At 37.3% G+C, this 26,198-nt stretch overlaps 2 protein-coding genes across 3 annotated transcripts in view; one reads left to right on the forward strand and one right to left on the reverse strand.

Annotated features, from left to right (window-relative positions):
• The window catches only part of LOC139946055 (tetratricopeptide repeat protein 39B-like), a 32,519-nt gene extending 23,088 nt beyond the window's left edge, over positions 1–9,431 (reverse strand). Inside the window, exons 1-3 of one of the 2 annotated variants that reach the window (XM_071943650.1) lie at positions 9,359–9,431; positions 7,269–7,421; positions 5,936–5,967 (exon numbers count right to left, since the gene is read on the reverse strand). In XM_071943650.1, coding sequence (XP_071799751.1) covers positions 5,936–5,967; positions 7,269–7,304 — 68 coding nt within the window. In that variant the 5' untranslated portion in view covers positions 7,305–7,421; positions 9,359–9,431. Of the gene's footprint in view, positions 1–1,687; positions 1,953–5,935; positions 5,968–7,268; positions 7,422–9,358 lie in introns of those variants that run through there. The other variant, XM_071943649.1, reaches the window with a different exon arrangement.
• Positions 9,432–9,816: 385 nt separating this feature from the next.
• LOC139946497 (DNA-directed RNA polymerases I, II, and III subunit RPABC1) lies at positions 9,817–19,967 on the forward strand. The gene is made up of 7 exons (XM_071944176.1): positions 9,817–9,975; positions 11,071–11,159; positions 13,631–13,750; positions 14,913–15,078; positions 16,160–16,218; positions 18,178–18,256; positions 19,180–19,967. Exons 1-7 carry the CDS (start codon positions 9,919–9,921, stop codon positions 19,243–19,245), a joined length of 636 nt encoding a protein of 211 aa, XP_071800277.1. The 5' UTR covers positions 9,817–9,918; the 3' UTR covers positions 19,246–19,967.
• The last annotated feature ends 6,231 nt before the right edge of the window (positions 19,968–26,198 follow it).

Consider the following 26,198-nt stretch of genomic DNA (forward strand, 5'->3'; position numbering starts at 1 on the left):
CCTCCATGGTTTGGTCTACATGTGTATGTGTTTTTAAGAGCTGTTTTAAAGGATTTGGGTACCTTTTCAAAATGTCCATAGATTTACATTAAACTTACAGGGTTTGAAGATAATGATAGTGGAAAGCTTCCCTTCATATATTCTTACTTAGGTGCTGAAGTTTTTGAGAAATGAGTAAAACAATGTCATGAAAATACGCTTGTAAATGATTAAAATACGTTTGTAAATGATTGAAATCATTTTCGTCTCATGAGACGAAAACTATTTTCATTACATTGTTTTACCCATTTCCCAAAACTTACAGCACCTCAGCACGTAATATTTTCAGGGAAGCTTTCTACTATCATTATCTTCAAACTGTGTAAGTTTATTGTAATTGTGTTTTTTGTCCTACAAAAGGAAAAGTTACATAGACCCTTTAAGTTAGGTAGTTTCTTACATAACTTTTTTTACAAAACATCTTTTTACCATTTGTTTTCTGAGTGCACATACTACGTTTTAACAATAAGGTGTGTTTGTTTCCTTTGCCTTTAGCTCCAGTCTCCAAAACATCTACATGTCAACAAGGCTAAGACCCAATCATCGAACAGTCTGACCATAGAAACTACTTTCTCTGTAAACAGGTAAATTGAAGGAGCACATCCACAATATATACTGTGCATGTTTTGCCTCTTGTGCGACACTTTCTTGTCCGTAGACTCAGCACCTCAGGGATCAGCACCTCAGGGATTTGCCTCAATTCACTTGGAATGCAACATGCAACTTAGATGATCGCTGAAACCTTGATGGTTTCATCAAATTGACTGTAGTTTTGAGAGCTGTTTTAATAAGAAGCACATCCACAATAACATTCTGCATGTTTTGCCTCATGTGACATACCACGATCTTAGATCATAAAAAAATCAGCACATCATGGATTCGCCTCAAACTATTTGGAATGCAACATGCAACTTAGAATATCGTTTCGTCTACATGTGTGCATGACTGTATGAGTTTTGAGGGTGGTTTTAATAAGTAGCACACCCACATTTATATTGTGCATATATTTAACATCTATTCTTATAATAATAATAATAATAATAATAATAATAATAATAATAATAATAATAATAATAATAATAATAATAATAATAATAATAATAACCCGTTTTTATATAGCGCTATTCACAACCGGTGGGCGTCCCAAAGCGCTTCACATTATTACCCCTGGTCACTGGGCCTTAAATCACTCCTTAAACCATCTCAACTCCCTGGTGGGGTATGTATGCAGCCTGTGCAACATTAATATGCGCTATTCAGCTTATTATACATGCATGTTTTGCATTTTGTGAAATAAAACAATCTTGGATGTAGAACTCATAAACAACTCATAAAAAAAACTCAGCACATTCGCCTCTAACCACTTGGATTGCAACATGCAACTTAGGTTATCGCTGAAACCTCCATGGCTTCGTTATATATGACTGTGTTTATGAGGGCTGTTTGATAACTAGCACATCCACTGTGGATACACAATAATATTGTGGATGTTAAATTGCATCTTGTCACAACACGATCTTGGATCATAGAAAAATCCACACATCAGGGTTTTGCCTCAAACCACTTGGAATGCAACATGCAACTTAGGTTATCGCTGGTAATGTATTCCAATGTCATCTTGTACTGATCAGTGATGCAGGATACATACATGAGAGCAGCTTCTCCAAGAACATCATCTCCACCACTAGGAGGAGTGGATGCTGCCATTGATGAGGACGATGACGAGCAGGAGGGTGCATCTTGAGATGATGTCATCCTCAGTCAGTCAATCAATCAAACAGGTGTTTAAAAAATGACTAGACCGGTACCGATAACAATACAGTCATTGTTTCAATGTCATAGAAGTCTGTAGTCACTGTACATTCTAGATACTGTTTATGATAACAAGAAGTCGATTGGAGTGCTACCATCATCTACGCGTTGTTTAATCACCCGTGGTTATCAATCCTTCACACTGTAATGGTGAATGGTGGTTGCCTACTTATGAGAATTCTCTAGCCGTGGTGTATGAGAGAGATACACACAGTAGACGTCACTGTGTGTCTCTGATAAGGGCTTGTGTAGAAATGGGGCGGGGCTTACATCAAGGGTAATACATATTTAATAGCTTAAAGGCTTCAGCTTCTAATTAATTAGGTGATATATGCTGTGTAGTAAAAGTGCATAATGGTACTATTAGAGGTATGTGTTATTTAATGCTGAGCAGGATGTGTCATGATTTAAATAATTCAATCATTTTTTGATATTTTTTTGGTAATTTCATTTGGTTGTTTTTTTCTCCATGCATACAAGTTTACTTCCATCTAGAATTTGGACTATTGAGAATTTCTATATATTTTTATACAAAGACTAGCTTTTTTTTAAATTTACTATTATAGTAGGATGACATTTTAGTGTTTTCTTCTTTTTAAGGATTTGCTTCAAAATTCTTGACTTGCACACAATGTTTGTTTTTTTACCAATACTTTGGAGACTGTTTTGTCAGTCCAAAGTATTGGCAAACAAAAATTCTTTTTGAAATGTTTAACATACAAAACTGTCTGTGAGAAAATGAATGTGATGTCGTGACCAGTATGGAATGAATTTTTATTTGAAATTTTTCTAAAGGACTTGTGGGTATAAGTCAGCTGCAGAATACTTGCCCTGCACACAAATTTGCCCCCAAAATGGACTGTTAGAAGAAAAAAAATTAAATACAAGAGGGATGAAATTTAATTTGATATTTTTTTTTAAGACTTCAACCTTGAATACAAATTACTTGTAAAAAATCATGAAACTGTCCGTTAGCAAAATTAATTATAGTGAGATGCAATTTTCTAATTTGAGTTTTTTAAAGACTTTACGTAATCAGCCATGTCAGCTACAGAACACACATACCGGTGCAGAGACAGTCAGTTCCAAAATGCATTATGATCGTGGGATTGAATTTAATTTGCAAAATTTATAATAGAACTATCAATAATCAACTACCGAAATACACACACAAATACAAAAAGAAAGGTATGGCAGTTGTACGCTAATTTGAAGAAGAAAAAAATCAAGTTATAAATTTCATTTAAAGATGCTATGTCAGATTTTTGGCCGATTTGACCCCAAAATGTTGATTTAAAATTCAATATGTATTTTAATGGGCGTCGAGAAAGTTACAAGCTTTCATTTGAGCCATTGCTCGAAAAAGTCCGCCAATTATTAGTAGCAGTGAAATAAAGTGCTCAAAATAAGTTTTTGTCGGGATCCCGACGATATATCACGTCACCAATTCTTATGTGTTTTATAAGAAACGTTTTAAATTTTTGTCATGGTTCCTGACCATTAGGAGTAAAAGTAAAACTTTTATTCGTTAGAGCGGGTGATACTCTTTGAAATACCATTCACTCAAAAAAAATCTATTTTTTAATGTTTGGGGCCAAAAATCTGACATAGCATCTTTAATAAAACACTGGCTACATTTAATTACTTTGATTTCTGTTAAAGGCAGTGGACACTATTGGTAATTACTCAAAATAATTATTAGCATAAAACCTTACTTGGTAACGAGTAATGGGGAGAGGTTGGTAGTATAAAACATTGTGAGAAACGGCTCCCTCTGAAGTGGAGTAGTTTTCGAGAAAGAAGTAATTTTCCACGAATTTGATTTCGAGACCTCAGATTTAGAACTTGAGGTCTCGAAATCAACCATCTTAACGCATACACCTTCGTGTGACAAGGGTGTTTTTTCTTTCATTCATATCTCGCAACTTTGATGACCGTTTGAGCTCAAACTTTCACAGCTTAGTTATTTTATGCATATATTGAGATACACCAACTGTGAAGGCTAGTCTTTGACAATTACCAATAGTGTCCACTGCCTTTAAAAGTAGATGGTATGAGGTCATGGACAATAAGAAAAGAAAATAAGGGAATACAGTACAATAGTTTGTTCACCTTGTAACTTGAAAAAGCATGAATATGTATGAGAGATATGCAAATGAGGTGTCATTTCCTGTCCAATCAATGATGCATTGCATGCGGATGAGATTAATTGATTTTGGAGCTGAAGAGAGTGCGATCAAGAAGTATAATTCATTATAATTCATTCATCTTAGGTTCCAGAAGCTGCAAGATAGATTTCTACAAAAACAGCAAGTGGTCTGTATATTTTAATTGTTACTGTTTAACAAATAAAGAGGGGCTCTAAAAAAATCAAAATAAGTTTTGAGATTATCGACACCTTATGAATATTTATCAGAATATGCAAATGAGGTGTCATTTCCTGTCCAATCAATGATGCATTACGTGCGGATGAGATTAATTGATTCTGCAGATGGAGAGAGTGCCATCAAGAGGTATAATGCAGTAAGGCCCAAGTAATTCATTCTAATTCATTCATCTTGGGTTCCAGCACGTAAGCAATTTCTGCAAAATCAGCGAGGGGTCTGTATACTTTAACTGTTACCGTTAACAAGAGTGAAGAAGAGGCTAGACGGGTCCTCTCAGATCAAATTCAGTCTTGAGATTATTAAGGTCCTGATGAACGTGAATAATGGTGGATCTTTAAAGGCAGTGGACACTATTGGTAATTACTCAAAATATTTATTAGCATAACACCTTTCTTGGTGATGAGTAATGGGGAGAGGTTGATGGTATAAAACATTGTGAGAAACGGCTCCCTCTGAAGTGCCATAGTTTTCGAGAGAGAAGTAATTTTCCACGAATTTGATTTTGAGATCTCAGATTCAGAACTTGAGGTCTCGAAATCAACCATCTAAACGCACACAACTTCGTGTGACAAGGGTGTTTTCTTCTTTCATTATTATCTCGCAAGTTTGATGACCGATAGAGCTCAAATTTTCACAGGTTTGTTATTTTATGCATAAAATGTTGAGATACAACAACTGTGAAGGCTAGTCTTTGACAATTACCAATAGTGTCCACTGCCTTTAACCACACCTTGAATTTTGTTTAAAACACCAGAATCAGTATGAAAACAGTGTCACAAAAACAAACAAAAATTACTTGAGCAATATGAAGAGAAGATTTGATCCATTTTGTCTTATGGGCAAGCAAACTTTGATGCTCAAAACATTCATATCTTTAAAACACACAGCTAATGAATTGAAAGACCGCCAGACTTGTCTGGTCATGATTGAGTTGCGATCACGTAACCCTCCTCTCGACGGCCGCCTCCGGCCTGGGTGGCCGTCAGGAGGGTTACGTTATCGCAACTAGTCATGAGTTTACTGGCCCAAAGCCTGAATCACTGGCCTCGGTCGAGTATCAATTTGGAATCTGGGCCCAATTTCATAAAGGCTGTAAGCACAAAAATTTGCTTAGCATGAAATTTCTTCCTAAATAAAAACAGGATTATCAACCAAAATTCCAATTGATGAATATTGCTTGTTACTGGTACTCAGCTGTTGTTTGTTAATCCTGAAAATCACGAGGAAATTTGGTTGGTAATCCTAATTTCATCAAGGAAGAAATTTCATGCTAAGCAAATTTTTGTGCTTACAGCCTTTATGAAATTGGGCCCTGGACTCTATCTATTCGAAAATCAGTGCACCACAAAACTGAATTTACCTTGGGCCTTCTTTTCTTAGAGACACTGGGGTGGATTTCACAAAGAGTTAGGACTAGTCTTATCTCTAGTTAGGACCAGTTACTCGTCCTAACTTTAGGACTATCCATGCAATTTGTATATCTCCTAGGACTAGTCCTAAGTTAGGACTAGTCCTAACTCTTTGTGAAACCGACCCCAGGACACCATTGGTAATTGTCAAAGACCAGTCTTCTCACTTGGTCATGTTTGTGTATCTAAACGTATTATGCATAATATGTTGGTCTTATATAAGCAGTTGAAAGTTTTTAAATAAATTTGTTAATGAAGTAAAAACAATTCAAGAAAAGATTTACTCACGTGACAGGGAGCTTTTCGTATGCATCATGGAACTGAAAAGAAAATGCATAGTGTTGTTATAGTTTAAAATTAACATTTCAATAAATCGTGACATTTATCCATTTGGATAACTAATTTACATCTTTTTTAAAATCTTTGCCAATACTGTACTTTAGTTACATAATTTTCTCATAACCTGTTCCAGGAGTGTCAAGTTGCCAGGGCCCAATTTCATAAAGCCTGTAAGCACAAACATTTGCTTAGCGTGAAATTTCTTCCCTTATAAAAACAGGATTACCAACCACTTCAATAAATCGTGACATTTATCCATTTGGATAACTAATTTACATCTTTTTTTAAAATTTTGCCAAGACTGTACTTTAGTTACAACATCATTTTCTCATAACCTGTTCCAGGAGTGTCAAGTTGCTAGGGCCCAATAACATAAAGTCTGTAAGCATAAACATTTGCTTAGCGTGAAATTTCTTCCTTAAGTAATAAAAACAGGATTACCAACCATTTCAATAAATCGTGACATTTATCCATTTGGATAACTAATTTACATCTTTTTTTTAAATTTTGCCAAGACTGTACTTTAGTTACAACATCATTTTCTCATAACCCGTTCCAGGAGTGTCAAGTTGCGCTTAGCGTGAAATTTCTTCCTTGAAAAAAACAGGATTACCAACAGAATTGCCACGTGATTTTCAGGATAAGCAAACAACAGCTGAATACCAGTAACAAGCAATATGCAACAAATACAAATTTGGTATGTAACTCTGTTTTTATCAAGGAAGAAATTTCATGCTTAGCAAATTTTGGTGCTTACAGGACTTACAAATGGCTTTTATTTTAATATCAAGCTTAAAATGTGTCAGGGGGAAGTGCAATGGGGTTGGCAGTCTGTCATAGAAGGAGATATTAGTCAAGATATTTGAATCAAACAATTAAAGACAGTGGACACTATTGGTAATTGTCAAAGACCAGTCTTCTCACTTGGTGGATCTCAACATATGCATAAAATAACAATAAACCTGTGAACATTTGAGCTCAATTGGTCGTTGAAGTTGCGAGATAATAACTGAAAAAAAAAACACCCTTGTTACACGAAGTCGTGTGCTTCCAGATGCTTGATTTTGAGACGTCAAATTCTAAATCTGAGGTCTCAAAATCAAACTCATGGGAATTTACTTCGTTCTCAAAAACTATGTTACTTCAGGGGGAGCTGTTTCTCACAATGTTCTATACTATCAACAGCTCTCCATTACTTGTAACCAAGTAAGTTTTCATGCTATAAAATTTTTTTGAGTAATTACCAATAGTTACCACTGCCTTTAATTTCTTCACACTTTACCTGATCCTCGTCATCACTTCCATTACACTCTGCCATTGTAGGTCACTTATAAATAGTACAAAAATATATCTCTCTGTAAATTGTAGAAATGATGGGATACTTTGCATTGATGTGTGCACGTTACATCTTACAGGAATATCACAGGTCCTTCATCTGAAAAAAAAAAAAAAAAATGAAAAATGTGTTAATATTGATAGAAGTGATTTAAGAGAAACTCAATGGTAAGCACCCACTTTGTAAACCAGGATTGACAAATATGGATCGGGGATCGTCCAATATGGAACGCGATCGTCCAATATGTAACGGGGATCGTCCAATATGGAACAGGATTGTCCAATATGGAACAGGATTGTCCAATATGTAACGGTGATTGTCCAATATGGAACAGGATTGTCCAATATGGAACAGGATTGTCCAATATGGAACGGGATCGTCCAATATGGAACAGGATTGTCCAATATGGAACTGGGATCGTCCAATACGGAACAGGATTGTCCAATTTAAACCAACTCTCTGCATCTGTATTCTTCTGGAGAACTTGAATATAAATATCTCACCAAGAAAATCTTATCACTTGAACCTTTTTCTTTGAAGGAACAGGGATCAAAATTTACATGAAAATTCTGGTCCAGGAAACGTTTCAAACAACTAGCCCTGCATTGAAGTTCACTGGAGCAGTGGTCCAGGTATAGAGCAGTGGTACTCCCTTTATACAGTGATTCCTTTATTAAAGCGTATTCTTCATGCTTCTCCACATACAGGATGACCAGGTTCTAGTTCATGGCTAGGATTGCTAAACCGTCATCTAAAACTTGATGTTGCTAGGCTGTTGCTAAGCAATGGTTAGTGTTGCTGTTCAATAAATGAGCGTCAATCAATATGTTTTCATTGCCGACAACAGAACAAAGCTATTTTTTATAGTTATAGACATAGGCCATTACTTCCGTAAATATCAATAATAATAATAATCATTAAATCAGCAATGAGTTTAGATTAATAACAAACATAATTTGGTATTGTGCTTAATTAATTACTCCTACGTGGGTTATTTCGCTATCGTCTCCTCGTGGAACAATCCTCATATCATAGTTAGACACAGATTAGTGCTTAAAGCAACACGTTGCCTTGGATTGGACGAGTTGGTCTTTGGAAAGCGTTTGTAACCATTTTTTATAAAATGCATATTGTGTAAAAAGATGTTGTCAAAGTAGAATACAATGATCCACACAAACATGCCTCGAAATTGCACGGTTTTCTTTTTACCTCGTCGACTAACACGGTCGGCCATTTATGGGAGTAAAATTTTTGACTCCCATTAATGGCCGACCACGTTAGTTCGCACAGTCAAAGGAAAACCACACAATTTCGAGGCAAACTTGTGTGGATCATTGTATTCTACTTTTAAAAAATCTTTCCAACCATATGCATTTCATAACAAACGGTTTCAAACGCTTTTTATAGACCAACTCGTCCGATCCAAGGCAACGTGTCCCTTTAATCACCTAATGCTCTCTTTGTACTTTTATCAAAATCATTGATCTTAATCTTATCATAATGATGACTATGAATATGATAAGATCATTGATTAAAGAGAGTCATAACTATGTATGAGTGGTAGCTATGAAGTGTCAGGGGTCTTGGATTTTTTTTTTTTTTGGGGGGGGGGGGCTCAAAGGCCCAAGGCCATCAACATCATCAATGAGGACCTTTAACTAATTGATTTTTCTCTCATTGTCAATAAAATAAGTCAATAATATTATGATGGACAATTAAATGTCCAATTAAATCACAGGAGAGTAACTAGGCAGTGTTATCGTCTTATCTACTTCCACGTCATACAGCTAGCTCCATCCATCCAACTAATCAGTTAATAAAACAAATAAATTTGTGATTGATCACTTTTACTTTTCAATTTCATTTTCAAGAAGATCGGATTTGCCCGAGGTTTGTACCCAATGGATAACTTTCCGTATGATGCCATAGCAACACATGAGGCTGAGGCTGAGGCTATATACACTTCAGGTAATCTAAACTTCTTTGTTAAACTTTTATCCAAAAAGGTATATTTCTATGACAACAAACAGACTAACCAATTTGTAAACGTCCATTCATCCAGGAGTCACTAATCCGCGGCCTTCATCAACAACATGACACGGAATCAGGAATCCACCACCACTAAATGTGTATAGCGCCCTCAATATGTGAGCAGAATCAAGGCTCTTTATAAAAGGTGTGTAGTACAAAAGTGCACACATTACTACAATAACTAACTGCTATGTATTAAACCTAAAACTGTTTAAACTGTCCAAACATTCATTTCAACAAAATAGAAATAAAATATGTTGAGTATGTGGTTGTCATGACGGATTTTTTTTTACGTTGGCTTAATTATTGGGTTTTAGTACATTTTTTGAAAAGCCAATTCATTTTGGTACATCATCAAGCTGAGAACGTATAGTCAGGTACCCTGAATTAGGGAAATGTAGATACGCAAATGTTCGTATGGGAGACAGGAGACTTTTGCAGTACTATCGCATGCACACTTACCTCACATCAAACTCGTTACCGTCGTCATGTGCGTCTTTGTCGCTCACATAAATGACTAATAAATACCTCTTGTTTTACCTTTCCCCATCATAAATAACACAAAATGAATGACGAAGCAGAGACGTATAAGTTATGGCGAATCAGGAAAACACTAATGCAGGTAATGATGGCGTTTTCGTTTTTTTAAAACAGTCGTATCTTGTCCAGCAGAGCAATATTAAATTGTTGGATTGGCATTCCCAATTCATGCTCATCATTCATTGCATTTGGGATTGGATTGGCATTATTTGTCCGCCTGCCATTATTGCGCCAGCAAGTGCAACTAACACTCTGTATAAATAAAATCTCAATGTAGAGATTGCTAGGCCCCTAACCTAACAATTCAGATATGAAATTTCACTTTATTTACTTTTAAAACAAAAATTAGTTTTAATTATTATTTGTTGTTTGTCTTATAAAATTAAAATATATTATTTTATTTGTTGTTTTTCACATTTCCGTATCCTCACCACTTTTTCACTCATTTCGCTGTCGGTCAATCTGCGCGATCAACCGATCGCGCTGCGCTATCGACCGATCGCGATGCGCTGTTGAAATATCTATTGGTCGCGCAGCAATTGGTTGATCGCGCAGCAATTGGTTGATCGCGCAGCAATCGGTTGATCGCGCAGCAATCGGTTGATCACGCAACAATCGGTTGATCGTGCAATAATTGGTCGATCACGTAACAATCGGTTGATCGTGCAACATTCGGCAAGGAACATGCGCGATCAACCGAGCGTACGGGAATGGCTCGGCGCGATCGGCCGATTGTGCAGGAATTGTTTGGCGTGATCGGCCGATGTGCAGGGGCCGAATTCACAAAGATGTAAGATTGATCATAACTGCAAATCAATCGTAGTTGCTAACTAAAGTGTGACATCACAATAAAGCAATCGTCTAAGTACGTCGAAAGACAACATGGCGAATTTTTCCATTCGTTACTAAATTCAGGGTAAAAAAAAAATTTAAAAAACAATATTTCAAAAGATTGGAAGTGATTTAAATGCACATGACTCTTGTGCTCATATTTAACGGTTGACTTATATGTTCAAATGTTCTGTTATAAGTGTAAAAATGCATTTAAAAATTGTTGTCGTAAGGGGTCGTGTGTTGTCGGTATTTAGTACGACCGAAATTTCTTCACTTCAAGGGCTACCCGTGTTTTAACAAAGTTCAATATTTGACATTGAGATAAATTGCCATTTTGTTTCAGCTCTGTCATGACAGAGGCTACCTGGTAACCCAAGATGAGTTGGATCAGACGTTGGATCAATTTAAAGAACAGTTTGGAGACAAACCTAGGTAAGGTCAACAAGGTCAAAGGTCAAATCATTGACTGAACAGTGCCCAACCCTGGATAAAGTGTTTATTTGGTTTTCATGTACAACATATTTGATGATCAAAAACTGTCATAATTGTTTAAATGTCGTCGTGTGTCATGGCCGAGTGGGTAAGAGCACTGGACTTGAGCTCTGGTGTTTCTGATCAGCAAAGTGTGGGTATGAGTTCTTTTCATGACACTTTTATTCTTGAGTAAGATACTTTACCATAATTGCTCAAGCTCTGGTGTTTCTGATCAGTAAAGTGTGGGTTTGAGTCCTGGTCATGACACTTTAGTCCTTGAGTAAGATACTTTACCACAATTGCTCAAGCTCTGGTGTTTCTGATCAGTAAAGTGTGGGTTTGAGTCCTGGTCATGACACTTTAGTCCTTGAGTAAGATACTTTACCATAATTGCTCAAGCTCTGGTGTTTCTGATCATCAAAGTGTGGGTTTGAGTCCTGGTCATGACACTTTAGTCCTTGAGTAAGATACTTTACCATAATTGCTCAAGCTCTGGTGTTTCTGATCAGCAAAGTGTGGGTTTGAGTCCTGGTCATGACACTTTAGTCCTTGAGTAAGATACTTTACCACAATTGCTCAAGCTCTGGTGTTTCTGATCAGCAAAGTGTGGGTTTGAGTCCTGGTCATGACACTTTAGTCCTTGAGTAAGATACTTTACCATAATTGCTCAAGCTCTGGTGTTTCTGATCAGCAAAGTGTGGGTTTGAGTCCTGGTCATGACACTTTAGTCCTTGAGTAAGATACTTTACCACAATTGCTCAAGCTCTGGTGTTTCTGATCAGCAAAGTGTGGGTTTGAGTCCTGGTCATGACTCTTTAGTCCTTGAGTAAGATACTTTACCATAATTGCTCAAGCTCTTGTGTTTCTGATCAGCAAAGTGTGGGTTTGAGTCCTGGTCATGACACTTTAGTCCTTGAGTAAGATACTTTACCATATTTGCTCAAGCTCTTGTGTTTCTGATCAGCAAAGTGTGGGTTTGAGTCCTGGTCATGACACTTTAGTCCTTGAGTAAGATACTTTACCATATTTGCTCAAGCTCTTGTGTTTCTGATCAGCAAAGTGTGGGTTTGAGTCCTGGTCATGACACTTTAGTCCTTGAGTAAGATACTTTACCATATTTGCTCAAGCTCTTGTGTTTCTGATCAGCAAAGTGTGGGTTTGAGTCCTGGTCATGACACTTTAGTCCTTGAGTAAGATACTTTACCATATTTGCTCAAGCTCTGGTGTTTCTGATCAGCAAAGTGTGGGTTTGAGTCCTGGTCATGACACTTTAGTCCTTGAGTAAGATACTTTACCATAATTGCTCAAGCTCTGGTGTTTCTGATCAGCAAAGTGTGGGTTTGAGTCCTGGTCATGACACTTTAGTCCTTGAGTAAGATACTTTACCATATTTGCTCAAGCTCTTGTGTTTCTGATCAGCAAAGTGTGGGTTTGAGTCCTGGTCATGACACTTTAGTCCTTGAGTAAGATACTTTACCATATTTGCTCAAGCTCTTGTGTTTCTGATCAGCAAAGTGTGGGTTTGAGTCCTGGTCATGACACTTTAGTCCTTGAGTAAGATACTTTACCATATTTGCTCAAGCTCTGGTGTTTCTGATCAGCAAAGTGTGGGTTTGAGTCCTGGTCATGACACTTTAGTCCTTGAGTAAGATACTTTACCATATTTGCTCAAGCTCTGGTGTTTCTGATCAGCAAAGTGTGGGTTTGAGTCCTGGTCATGACACTTTAGTCCTTGAGTAAGATACTTTACCATAATTGCTCAAGCTCTTGTGTTTCTGATCAGCAAAGTGTGGGTTTGAGTCCTGGTCATGACACTTTAGTCCTTGAGTAAGATACTTTACCATAATTGCTCAAGCTCTGGTGTTTCTGATCAGCAAAGTGTGGGTTTGAGTCCTGGTCATGACACTTTAGTCCTTGAGTAAGACACTTTACCATAATTGCTCACCTTCGGATGGGACATCAAGCGGTAGTTCCTATGTACTTGACTACCCCGAGGCTTAGTAGTCCATGTCAAAGAACCCAAAAACATTTATCGTGAGAGAGTAGGTTTTAACCTAGGTTAGTGGTTTACATAGCGAGCACCCTTGTTAACAGATTTCATCAGGTTGGCGAGCTACAGTGATAAAGTTCTCTTAAGAGGCATCATTGGTTTCATTGCCAGAAGTAAATAATAATAAGAAGAAGAATAAGAATAACAGTTCTTGAACTTTGCTCTTGAAGGGGCGAAGGGGCACAGCACCTTCCCTCTGGTAAGGGGCACTTTTATCGGTCAGATGTGAAATTGTATTGGAACCTTGCAGAAGGCACCTCAGCAATAGAACAAGGCACCACGGCAAATGCTGTGGATGCCATTGGTTATTTCAAGGCCTTTTATAATAATATTAATATTAATAATAATAATATTAATTTCTTGCCGTTGCATATCCCAGTGAGGACAGGCCGGGAAGGAAAGATTTGACGATTCTAGTGGCTCACAATGACGACCCCACAGATCAACTCTTTGTCTTCTACCCAGAGGAACCCAAAGTCGGAATAAAGACAATAAAAGCGTAAGTGAACTCACTAAACTTGCTTTGAAATATGCTCTCTTTATGTTTGGGTTGTAACTCCAGTGATGCTGGTTAACATAGTAACCACCCTTGTTTACAGGTTTCCAGTTTAAGAGCATTGAGTTCAAACTCTGGTGTTTCTGATCAGCAGAGTGTGGGTTTGTTTCCCACTCATGACACTTGTGTCCTTCAGCAAGACACTAGAACCATTGCTTTGTCCTTCGGACGGGACATAAAGCTGTTGGTCCCATGTGTTATGTAATGCATGAAAAAGAATCCAGTGCGCTTATCGAAAAGAGAAGGGGTTCGCCCCGGTGTTCCTGAATGTGGATGCTGTTTGCGCCCTAGCATCATGCTAACCTTTACAAGGTGCTACATAATTGGGTCTCAGAATTCATCACTTCAATAACCTGACTTCCGGAAAGTTTGTGTATGTGACCATCCACCACCAATGGGCAGTAAAGTCGCACTTGCACATTGCAGAGCCTATTAAAGGAACACGTAGCCTTGGATAGGACGAGTTGGTCAAAACAAAAGCGTTTGTAACCGTTTGTATATAATGCATATGGTTGGAAAGATGTTTTAAAAGTAGAATACAATGATCCACACAAGTTTGCCTCGAAATTGCGTGGTTTTCCTTGTACTGTGCGAACTAACACGGTCGGCCATTTATGGGAGTCAAAATTTTGACCCCTATAAATGGCCGATGTGTTAGTCGACGAGGTAAAAGGAAAACCACGCAATTTCGAGGTATGTTTGTGTGGATCATTGTATTCTACTTTTACAACATCTTTTTACCCATGCATTTTTTTAAAAACGGTTTCAAACGCTTTTCAAAGACCAACTCGACCGATTCAAGGCAACGTGTTCCTTTAAATTGTTTGGGATTCAAGAAATCTTTGAGAAATCTGAATAAAAAAGTAGGTGGCTTTGAGAAATCATAACTTCGTCAAGAAAAGTCTGATTTGAATGCGGATGGTATCGTTTTGAAGCTGATTACACACTCTCTCCAAAAATGCATTAAGCCGATACCATTAAACGTGTCAACTTTACAACCTGTTGGTGGTGGATGGTCACATATACTCAGCACCTTGAGTAATTTGTTTGGTAGTTAGTGTGCTGTAAGACTTTGATAATATTATTATTATTATTATTACTTTAGCTACTGCCAAAGAATGCAAGAAGAAAACATCAGCCGAGCCATTATTATTGTCCAGATGGGAATGACTCCATCGGCTAAACAATCTCTGGGTGATATGGCTCAGTGTAAATACGTCCTGGAGCAGTTCCTTGAAGCGGAACTTCTCATCAACATCACAGAGCATGAGGTAAGACTTGAAGGATGAGTGGATAGCAGGGCTTTATGCTTCATCTTTGTAAGGGTAGGGGAAGCAAGGCATTTTCGTCTTGGTAAAGGGCACCCTACGATGAACTTGCAAATTTGTACTGGAGCATTTCAAGGACACGGAGGCAAATGCCTCCGTTGCCTCCGTGAAGTATCAGGCCTGGGATGGGGTGGGTGGGTAAGCCATTAATTACTATCATTTCAGGCCTGATACTTCACAGAGGCAACATTTATAATAATAATTAAAATCATTTGGAAGGCTTATCTTTCTGACTCGCATCTAAGAGCCGAGTTGCGAAGGACGGGGCTACAATGTGTTCGAGAAGGAGGCATGCAAGGGCATTTTTGGCTGCCAGCCACATCAACCCATTATGATCTTGGAACACAGCCAGCGATTGAAAGTGTTTGATCGCTCCATGCCCCCTGGTCATTGCCTTTGTGCCCTTGAATTGCTCCAGTAGAAACTTACAATTTCCTCGTAGGAAAAAACACCTTGGTGCCCTTGTCCTTTCAATAACGAAGCATACAGGCATGTTGGTTGATTTTGTTGGACTGAGGCTGTGGGGATCCCACACAAACCCCTTGAGGCTGTTTTTGTCAGTTGAAGGGAGTATTAAGGTTACAATTTGTCTACATTTATTCTTATTCATCAGACGAGTTACTAATTAAAGACACTGGACACTATTGGTAACTGTCAAAGACCTGTCTTTTCCCTTGGTGTATCTCAACATATGCATAAAGTAACAAACCTGTGAAAATTTTAGCTCAATTGGTCATTAAAGTTGCAAGATAACACCCTTGTCACACAAAGTTGTGTGCTTTCACATGCTTGATTTTGAGACCTCAAAATCTAATTCTGAGGTCTCGAAATCAAATTCGTGGAAAATTACTTCTTTCGCAAAAACAACGTCACTTCAGAGGGAGCCGTTTCTCACAATGTTTAATACTATCAACCTCTCCCCGTTTCTCATTACCGATAAGGTTTTATGCTATTAATGATTATTTTGAGTAATTACCAATATGGTCCACTGCCTTTAACTGAATGTATTTATCTTTTGCTGCAGTTTGTTCCGGAGCATGTCGTGATGACATCAGAAGAGAAAGCAGAACTACTATCGAGATAGTATCCTTTACAGGGTTTCGATACCTTTTGTAGATCAAGTTTTTGGCCATGACATGAATCCATCTTCACTGCGAATGAAGGTGTGCATATTATAATTCACCTGCAGAAGTTCTAGCTTCATTAGTCATTAAAGCCATTGGACCCTTTTGGTAGGCCCACACTTTGTGTACCACAACTTCTATATAAAATAACAAACCTGTGAAAATTTAGGCTCAATCGGTCATCGGAGTCGGGAGAAAACAAGGGAAAAACGAGAATTTATATTGTTTTGCTGTTTTCTCTAAAATTAGAGCATTTCATGGAATAATATTTCAAGAGGAGTCTTTCACCATTGCCTTCTGTAAACCCTGTAAGTTATTTGTAAATCTGTGAACTTTTATTTTTTTTTCTGAACCGAAAGGGTCCAATGGCTTTAAGTTTTTGTGAAAATCACAGTGATGATTTCAGGAGAGTGGCGTAAATGCCAGTTCTGGTAAATACATTGTACATGCTAAAACTAATTTCCGTCTTCTGAGATGAGCATTATTTTCTAGAAATTGGTATACTCATTTATCAAAAACTTTGACACCTCGGCATTTAATATTTAAAGGGAAGCTTTCTATCATCATTATCTTCAAACCGTGTAAGTTTAAAGGCAGTGAACACTATTGGTAATTACTCAAAATAGTTAATGAGGAGAGGTTGGTAGTATAAAACATTGTAAGAAACAGCTCCCTCTGCAAAGTGGTGTAGTTTTGAGAAAGAAGTAATTTTTCACGAATTTGATTTCAAGACTTCGGACTTAGAATGTGAGGTCTCGAAATCAAGCATCTGAAAGCACACAATTTCGTGTGACCATGGTGCGACAGGGGTGTTATTTCTTTCATTAATATCTCGCAACTTTGACCACCGATTGAGCTCAAATTTTCACAGGTTTGTTATTTTGTGCATATGTTGAGATACAAAATCGGCTAAGACTAGTCTTCGACAATTACCAATAGTGTCCAGTGTCTTTAATGAAAAATCTGCAGACAAGGTATTTTGTGTCATTCAAAAAGTAACCAAACCCTTTAAGCATATTGCAGGGAGTAAGCTTTATAGAAAGCCTAATCAATAGCAAGGCAATCAATATGAAAGGTAGTCGGTACAGAGGCTACTAAAAGAGAAGGATAGTCAATATAGTCAGAGAGCTGTCTAGACTTGGCTAAGTAGAGACTACACTTTAATGTCCCTTACAGCAAAAAAACAAAAATCCATGTTGCCAAGAAACAGATTAGAGTGTCGTTAAAGCCATTATACACTTTCGGTAAACAGTATTGTCCAAGTCCCACACTTCGTGTATCACAACTTACATATAAAATAACAAACCTGTGAAAATTTAGGCTCAATCGGACATCGGAGTCGGGAGAAAATAACGGGAAAACCCACTCCTGTTTTCACGCGTTTCGCCGTGTCATGACATGTGTTTATAACAAATCCGTAATTCTCGTTAACGAGAATTTATATTGTTTTACCGTTTTCTCAAAAAGTAAAGCATTTCATGGACTAATATTTCAAGAGAAGTCTTTCACCATTACCTTCTGTAAACCCTGTAAATTATTTGTAAATCTGTGAACTTTTTTTTTTTTTTTCTGTACCGAAAGGGTCCAATGGCTTTAAAGGATGTGGGTATTTTTTCCTAACACAAAACTCGATATCCACTGATTTACATTAAACTTACACAGTTTGAAGATTATGATAGTAGAAAGCTTCCCTTGAAATTGTACTTACTGAGGTGCTGTAGTTTTTGAGAAATGAGTAAAACAAATAATTTTCGTCTCAGTTTTAGCATGTATCGCATTCGCAGGAAGTATGAACCAGAGTTAAGCAATCAGAACTTGAGCTTGATTCTCTAGAGCACTCAGCCATGAACATACGATGATATCCTTGTACCCTGTGGTCAAGTAAAAGAATCAATCCATCCTTAACGTCTCTTCTCAGTAAACTGAAAGAGCATCAGTTACCCAGAATCCAGCAGGGAGATCCAGTTGCAAGATATTTTGGATTGAAACGAGGGCAGGTCAGTACAATCAGTAATATTTTTCAACTCGACTGTAAACGTTTCCAAATACTGTGCAAGTCTTGTTTGTATCAAATACTATCTTCCAGTACGCGCTAATCCACCAATCAGAAGCTCAAACTACTAGGGGGATAAAAACATATATATGCTACGACCTCTGTTTTATATTTATGTGAAATGTCATTTTGTCACGCTCCGTATACGGATAGTAAAAAAATTACATTCTAAACTTTGTGTGCGTGAAATAACGCTCTGAATTCAAATTTTGCAAGTTGCAAGTGACACTGGGAGTTGGGCCTCGTTGGATATGGGACGCGGAAGTGCTATATTTTTTCGTATTCCACTCGGGCTTGTGTAATAACTTATATTATTCATAAATACCTAAGACAGTTTATCCATTCTGATTGGTCAGGAGGGCATCACATGGGGGTGTTTGAACGGATGATATAACACTAGTAAAAAGTGTTGAAACATGGGCGAGACATACGAGCTTGCATCTGTGCTTATAAGACAGTTTCTTCATTCCTATTGGTCGAGAGCAACGGCTGGAACAGTTGTGCAACATTGTTGTGCAATCTCCTCATAAGGAGTTGTTTACCTGAGGGTCTTACCATTTCATAGCTGGAGGGGTGTTGTGTTGAAAAAAAAGATTTGATGTTTTTTTTTTACCAAAAAGGTATTTATGAATGGGAATCTGCAATCTGGGCCCAAATTTCTTCCTTGATAAAAACAGGTTTACCAACCAAATTTCCATGTGATTTTCAGGATAAGCAAACAAAAGCTGAATACCAGTAACAAGCACTATGTAACAAATGGGGGAAGAAATTTCATGCTTAGCAAATTTTTGTGCTTAGCAGCTCTATGAAATTGGGCCCTGATCTAATTGTATCTAAATCATGTACATTTTACTCTTCTCCTTGTAGGTGGTGAAGATAATCAGACCCAGTGAGACAGCAGGAAGATATATTTCTTATCGTCTTGTTCAATGAGGAAGAAACAGCATCTTCTATTGCTTATTTCAAGAGACTCTTTGGAGGCCAGTCTCTTTTAGCTTGCACACCCAAACGCTGCTGGCTGCAAGGTTTTGTGAAAAAAAGACATGGAAAACCAGCTGTCTGTTTTTTGTTTTTACCAGGCATGATATTATTCCTACATTAGTCTGTGTTCAGGTTTGTTTGCCCTTTGAAAAATCTGGAAAATTGTAATTAAATAGCCTTAAAGACACGTTATTCACATTATTAAACCATGCACCATATGAACAAGTAGGTCAGCCCTTATGCTCCAAAATAATTGTCCAACTTTTTTCTAAGGACTAAATATCATGCCTGTTTTATGCATATTCAGTGTTATCCCTGATGTTTTTTTTATGCTATATTCCTGGCTGGGCAGCATGACGAAATGTTGCAGAATGTACTTCATATAATTTGAAAATAAACAGAAAGTATTTACTAAAATTTGGTTGGAAATATTTGTTTGATGTAACACATTTTATATTAGACAGTGCTGTTTCCGTGTAATATCACCTATTGTCTGTGCTGTTTTCAGGATTCAATAATTCTGTGTTCTGCACATCATGTGAAGCTGTCTTGTCGGGGAAATGGCGAATCATTGAGAGAGACACGTTATTCACATACTAAGTTAAAGGAACACGTTGCCTTGGATCGGTCGAGTTGGTCTTTGAAAAGCGTTTGTAACCGTTTTTTATAAAATGCATATGGGTAGAAAGATGTTGTAAAAGTAGAATACAAAGATCCACACAAACATGCCTCGAAATTGCACGGTTTTCCTTTTACCTTGTCGACTAACACGGTCAGCCATTTATGGGAGTCAAATTTTTGACTCCCATAAATGGCAGACCGTGTTAGTTCGCACAGTTAAAGGAAAACCAAGCAACTTCGAGGCAAACTTGTGTGGATCATTGTATTCTACTTTTAAAACATCTTTCCAACCATATGCATTTTATAAAAAAGGGTTACAGATGCTTTTTATAGACCAACTCGTCCGATCCAAGGCAACGTGTTCCTTTAAGAGACCACCGTTTGTCTTGCTTATATGGATTGGGCCTATAAAAACGTCATTCAATAATGACCTGTAAATATTCTAATCATTTTGATAACAAGCTTGGTCTTCTATTGTATTAAACAATTAGGAACCCAAAAACTTTCCTCTAAGGTATTATACAGGATTGGTAAGGGAAAAACAGTGTTTAATTTTAGACTGCAAGCTTACTGATTATGTTTACAGTTCATACTAGAGCTCTTCTTTCTGTGAAGTCAAATTCGAGAAAACTGTATCTTAGAACCGTAACATGTAACATGTAACATGTCACAACAGATTAAGCCCAAATTGTCTCATTTTTTTTTCCTCCAAATATATGGTTGATTACACACAAAATGAACACTGTCAGTGACCATTTGTCAGCTCTATCAATCCTGTATTATACCTATAAAACATAATTCTTAGTCTAGTTTGTTCCGATCTACTTTCCAATTATTGCTGGTCTGAGAAGTAGCCTGTTTATGAATGCTGAAGATTCAGTCTGAACCCTCAACTTTGTTGTCCAAACTTCTGCTGTTGGCGTTTTTAATCAGAGTACATTATTTTTTTATAAGACTATTAGCCTTTTAAAGATGGGAGTGTTGTTCAGGGCCCAATTTCATAAAGCTGCTTGAGCAGAAAATATTGCTTAACAGTTGTCTGCTAAGCAGAAATGATACCAGTCACAAATTGTACATGTGACACGGTAGTTTAGCTGGTAACCTTTATGGTAAGCATAATTTTGTAATGCTAAGCTACTTTTTGTGCTTTATGAAATTTGGTGTGGAGGATTGGTTGTTGAGAATGTCGGAAGATGTTGCCATGTTAACGATAAACAAAATCATTGATTTAGACGAGGGCTCTAGGTCAAATTCAGTGTTGGGATGCACTTCTCTAGCCTCACAGTGAAGGGTTTGGGTACCTTTTGTATGACACAAACATCTACATATTTACATCAAACTTACACGGTTTAAAGATAATGATAAAAGAAAGCTTCCCTTAAAAAATTACTTGCTGAGGTGCTGTACTTTTTGAGAGATTAGTAAAAACGATACCACAGAAATAATTTTAGCCTGTACAATGGAGTGACTCTTCTGAAAACTAAAATGTGATATTCACTTCTTTTTTTTAACTTGACCATTATGAAGCTGAAACTTATACAGGTAAAAATTGTATTACATGCCTCTTCCTTCACAGTGAGTAAGGATTCATGTCATGACCAAAACACTTGATCTACAAAAGACACATAAAAACCCTTTAAAATGATACTCTTTTAGAGCGAAACTTGAACCTAGACGCCATTGAATATAAACAAGAAAATTAATAGGTCTGTACTAGGAGACTCAATTCAACCATGGATTTCTTCGGTAGCCAATGGGTCAAAAATTTATTTAACATCTTGGAATTTTAGAAATAAACTACAGGATCCCTGGAAAATAGTTCAAATCCCTTTTTTTAAATGTTCCATTATTATATGACCAAGATAAACAAGTTTTGCAATAGAAGAGTATGACAAACAATGACATTTTAAATTATTTTAATGTGTATTTTGTTCCCCACTTGTATAAATAGCTAGATCTATTGGATTCTAAATGCGTCACAAAACTGAATTTTGACCTCGGTGGCCCTCTTTAATTGCCAACTAAACTAAGTAAATGCTTTTAAGTTGTTGTGTTCCTTAGCACTACTGCTTTTACTGTCATTGATTATTCACCCAAACGTAATCTTAAAATAATTGTTAGTAATATAATATACAAACACCCCCCTAGGCCATACCTGTGACAGCAGTAGTAGGGGGAAAGCCTTTTTGTGTGGCGGTGGGCAGAATAAATACAGTGGGGGAATCTGACCTGAAATATTAAATAAAAGGGTTGCAATGGAAGGAAAATTTGCATATTTCAAATGGTTGCGAATCTGACAAGCACTTTTTGTTTATTTCATGTCACTCTGCAATGGAAACTAAATTGATATTTTAAAACAGACTCAGCTGACCTTTCATCTTTTTCAATTTTTATGATGTGATGTTGTAAAAATCTAAACACATCTACTTGTACACATTGTTGTGATACAATGTTTAATTTCTTACATAACATTTAAATAACATTTAAAAAAAAAATGAACATAAATTTGTCTTTCGTTTTATTTTTCTAGCAAGCTTCATTTTTGGGTAATTGCTTGTTTGAAATGTGCGTCCATAATTTTTGTTTCAAATTATCATAATTACTAAAGATTTACTGGTAGATAATCTAAGCAGCGACAGAACTACAATGTTTTTATGAATTTTTATTTTCTTCATTGAAAGCCTTGATTTAAAGAAAATACACTTCCCTCATTGAAAGTGAACACTAAGAATGAATTTCACAACTCCTTCCCTTTTTGTGTATAAAATGTATAGACGAGGTTAAGAGAAATTGATCTTGTTTCCTTCCTCCATGATTAATTATAGAGGAAGGAAAATAGCATAAAAATATATCAGATATACATTTGCAAGTGGTTATCATCTTCCAACCCCACGGGTTTTTGGCGGGAGACAGAGACTGGACACCACATTAGATTGGCGGCTGTTTAATTTCCAGAGGGTATTTTATTATTTTCAAAGGAAACCACAATAATTGAGAATGGCCCGTGCTTGTATAGCGTTCTATAATTTTGTTGGGTTTCTATTTTTTAAGGTATACGAAGTCCGGCACCGGTGTAGAATACATATTTTGTGAGAAATTACAGGTGAAATTATACAGTTTAAATTGTTCCTTTTCTTTCGGGGTTTGTGAACCTTTTCCCTTTGTTTAAATCTCACCGACTCGTCGCAAAACAATCAACCCAATTCATTAGGAATAGCTTGACGTCGTGAAATGTTTTCTAAGTGAAGGGACCTTGATTACCGTTGCCATAATTACATTTCCAAGTGTTTACATTTCCTTCGTCTGAAATAATACATACAGATGCATTTTGTGATAAATTATACCATGATTTGTTATCATTTCAGTTGAGCCATGCACGGAGGTAGAATTCTACCCGCATGGTTGAGCCGTGCATTGGTGTTTTGTTGATTGTTTCTTTGAACAAAAGTTTAAAAAAAAAAATACAACAATGAACGTGGAAATGACCTCGTCACCATTCTTGATTTTCTTTATTCTCCCAAATTTAAAGCGGGAAATGTTATATCGTAAATATTGCAAGGCTGTTTGCATTGTCCAACGCAAGTCTGATGTCGGTCAGTGGTCAATTCCGCTGCAATTACGCATGTCTATTATTACCGTACATTACACGCACGCTACGTTGTATTTGACCCTCAGTATGGACAAAAGGGTTTTATGTTAAAATTTTATTCCATCGGTCAATCACCAACGGTCGATCATAATGCTTTTAATAATCAAATACTTTGTCAGATAATTGATCGATTTATTAACAGACCATCTACTGCATAATGTAAGGCAGGCCTTTTTAACACTACGGCATCACGAGGAGAGCAGCGGGTGACCCGGCATAGTCTCTGCCGTGTATAAGTGCTCACATCCACCCCCTCTAGGGAAGCAGCCGTGGCGGCGCCCTGCTTATCAACCTACGCTTTCTGACTAAAGCGCGGGACCATTGGCCCGTGAAATCTTGACGTTTATGAAATAATTCAACTTATTTCGTTAGTATGCAAATAAACAGACAGTTGTGTTGTCTGCGTGTGGTGGGGTATGCGGTTTCCCACTAACCCTGAATTAATATTTTCGATGAACTTTGAACTTTGTAATTAAGTGGCGGGTATAATGTTCAGTAGGCTATAAATTGAGTTTCCTTTTTGATATATATTTCAGCTATCAATATCATGCTAGAATTTATATTTTTTTGAACGGACACAGTTTCAGTAACAATCACATAATAATTTATTTGACATGTTATTTCTATACTCTCTAGTTTTTCATTTTTTATTTGTTACAATTCACATGTTTTGATAGTAAGTTCAACCGGAAAAAGAAGAGACTGAAATTACAAGAGAGCGAAAGCTCACTTCACCCACAGAGGGCGTGTGACGAATTACTAATAAGAGGCTTCTCATTCGTTATTGCGTCATAATCCCTCTGCAGTCATTGATAATTGTATAAATGAAAATGAAAATTTGTTTTGAACATTTACTACATTTTTCCACGTTAGTTTGTTCGTATTTCAGCCATTAATGACGTCACTATGTACGTAATGAAGCCTTATTTGACCTTGGGAAACCATAAAACAGATAAACCAGTTATTTTCGAACAGGAAACCTTATAGTTACTTTTGTGCAGTGTTCTTGTCTTTTATAACGTGCAATAAGACATTAAATAACATGTTATTTCCAAACGACAAATGGTGTGTGCTATCCTTGTTTAGGGTGGCAATAATTTCACATTTGGGTTAATGTTTCACTCATGATGATTGATGGGGACGTGGGTTTTTTAATAGACGCAACGAGCGTCTACAAAACAATTTGAGCGAAAGAGTAAACAAGATCTATTTATAACATTGTTAGGTGAGAAACTCAAGATGACATTTTTAAATGTTTTGTTTGTATTTGTTATTTATTTATATATTTTCATGTATATGTCAATTTTTTTATTTTATTGTTCTCAACACCACACCCGCTTCCGTCCGTGCCAGCAACCCAACATATCCCGCAGTCATGATCAATGGGACAAAAGACGCGTAGATGGAAATAACAAAAATAGTACCCCCACTGATAGTAATTAATCCAAACGCAAACTCCCGTCCGCTGAGTCGTCGAGTAAACAACTCTGTTATCAAGTCATAAACAGTTATAAAATAACAAGGACTCCAAGCCGTGTTTATTCGACTCATTTCACGGTGAGTTTAATCACTGGAGAAGGAAAAGTTTCGCAATGCCGGAGCGACCCCGTCATCAATGCAAGCTTTTTCTTCCTCGGAGCAATCGATGTTCAAATACCAAGGCTCGCCAGGATAATCGTAAAACCACAAAAGGCAAAGCCCTGAAATAACTGACCAACATTGAAAGAAGGGATTTATAAAGGATTTCATGCTGTATAGTGAGGTTTGGGGTTTTAAGAGTGGTGGGTAGGCGTCACCATGCTCTTTATCAGTGTAGACCAGGCAAACATTCTTGCTGTTTTATCCAGAGAAGGGAGGCCCAAAGGCCCACAGTTCCTCTATAGCTGCACAAATAAAACCCGCACGGCAAAATAATGACGATCGAAAGAAGGAATTAAAATGCGGGTTCCTTTAGTGAATTCCTCCATTGAAGCAGCGATGCGAGGGTCTTGAATAGAGAGCCCGAGTCCCACAAGCTTTGCTCCCAGCTGTACATGGGTCGTTTTCTTCGTGTGGAGAAGTCCATCAGTGCCCAACCACGTATACGTGTTCACACATTCTAATCGAAGCCGCCCATTATTTCAGACCAGATGAGCAAGCCTTGGGATCTTTCCATCTTCCCTTATCTAGACCCTCCATCCTTCCTCGCCACAACGCGGCTAGAAAAAAAACCCTTCACATCCGTTCATACCAGCATCAATAAACATTCCCATTTCGTAAGAACCTATACTTTCCACTGATAGTTTGGCCAGATTGAAAAAATCAGGAAGACACAAAAAAAAAGGCACGCTGTCAATAATCATCGCTAGATGACTAAAAAGAAACCTGCAGAAATAAATTGGTGATCTTTGAACGGATGGCCTTTTGCGAACCCCTATAAGCTCAGAAGACACCCACAACAAAAGTTCCAATTGTCAACACAAGGTGTGAGGACTGCACACGACCACAGTGACATCTAAGGAAAGCCGACAGCGGCTTTGATTGTTATTTATATATGCTAATGAGCTTAATTGATCTGCGCCTGCGCGTTGTGTGTTTAAAGTACGGAAGACATGCGCACAGGGATTTCCGCAAAGTTCAATTTCCCAAATGGCGG

Source organism: Asterias amurensis, chromosome 13 (assembly GCF_032118995.1).
Source record: "Asterias amurensis chromosome 13, ASM3211899v1".
NCBI lineage: Eukaryota > Metazoa > Echinodermata > Asteroidea > Forcipulatida > Asteriidae > Asterias > Asterias amurensis.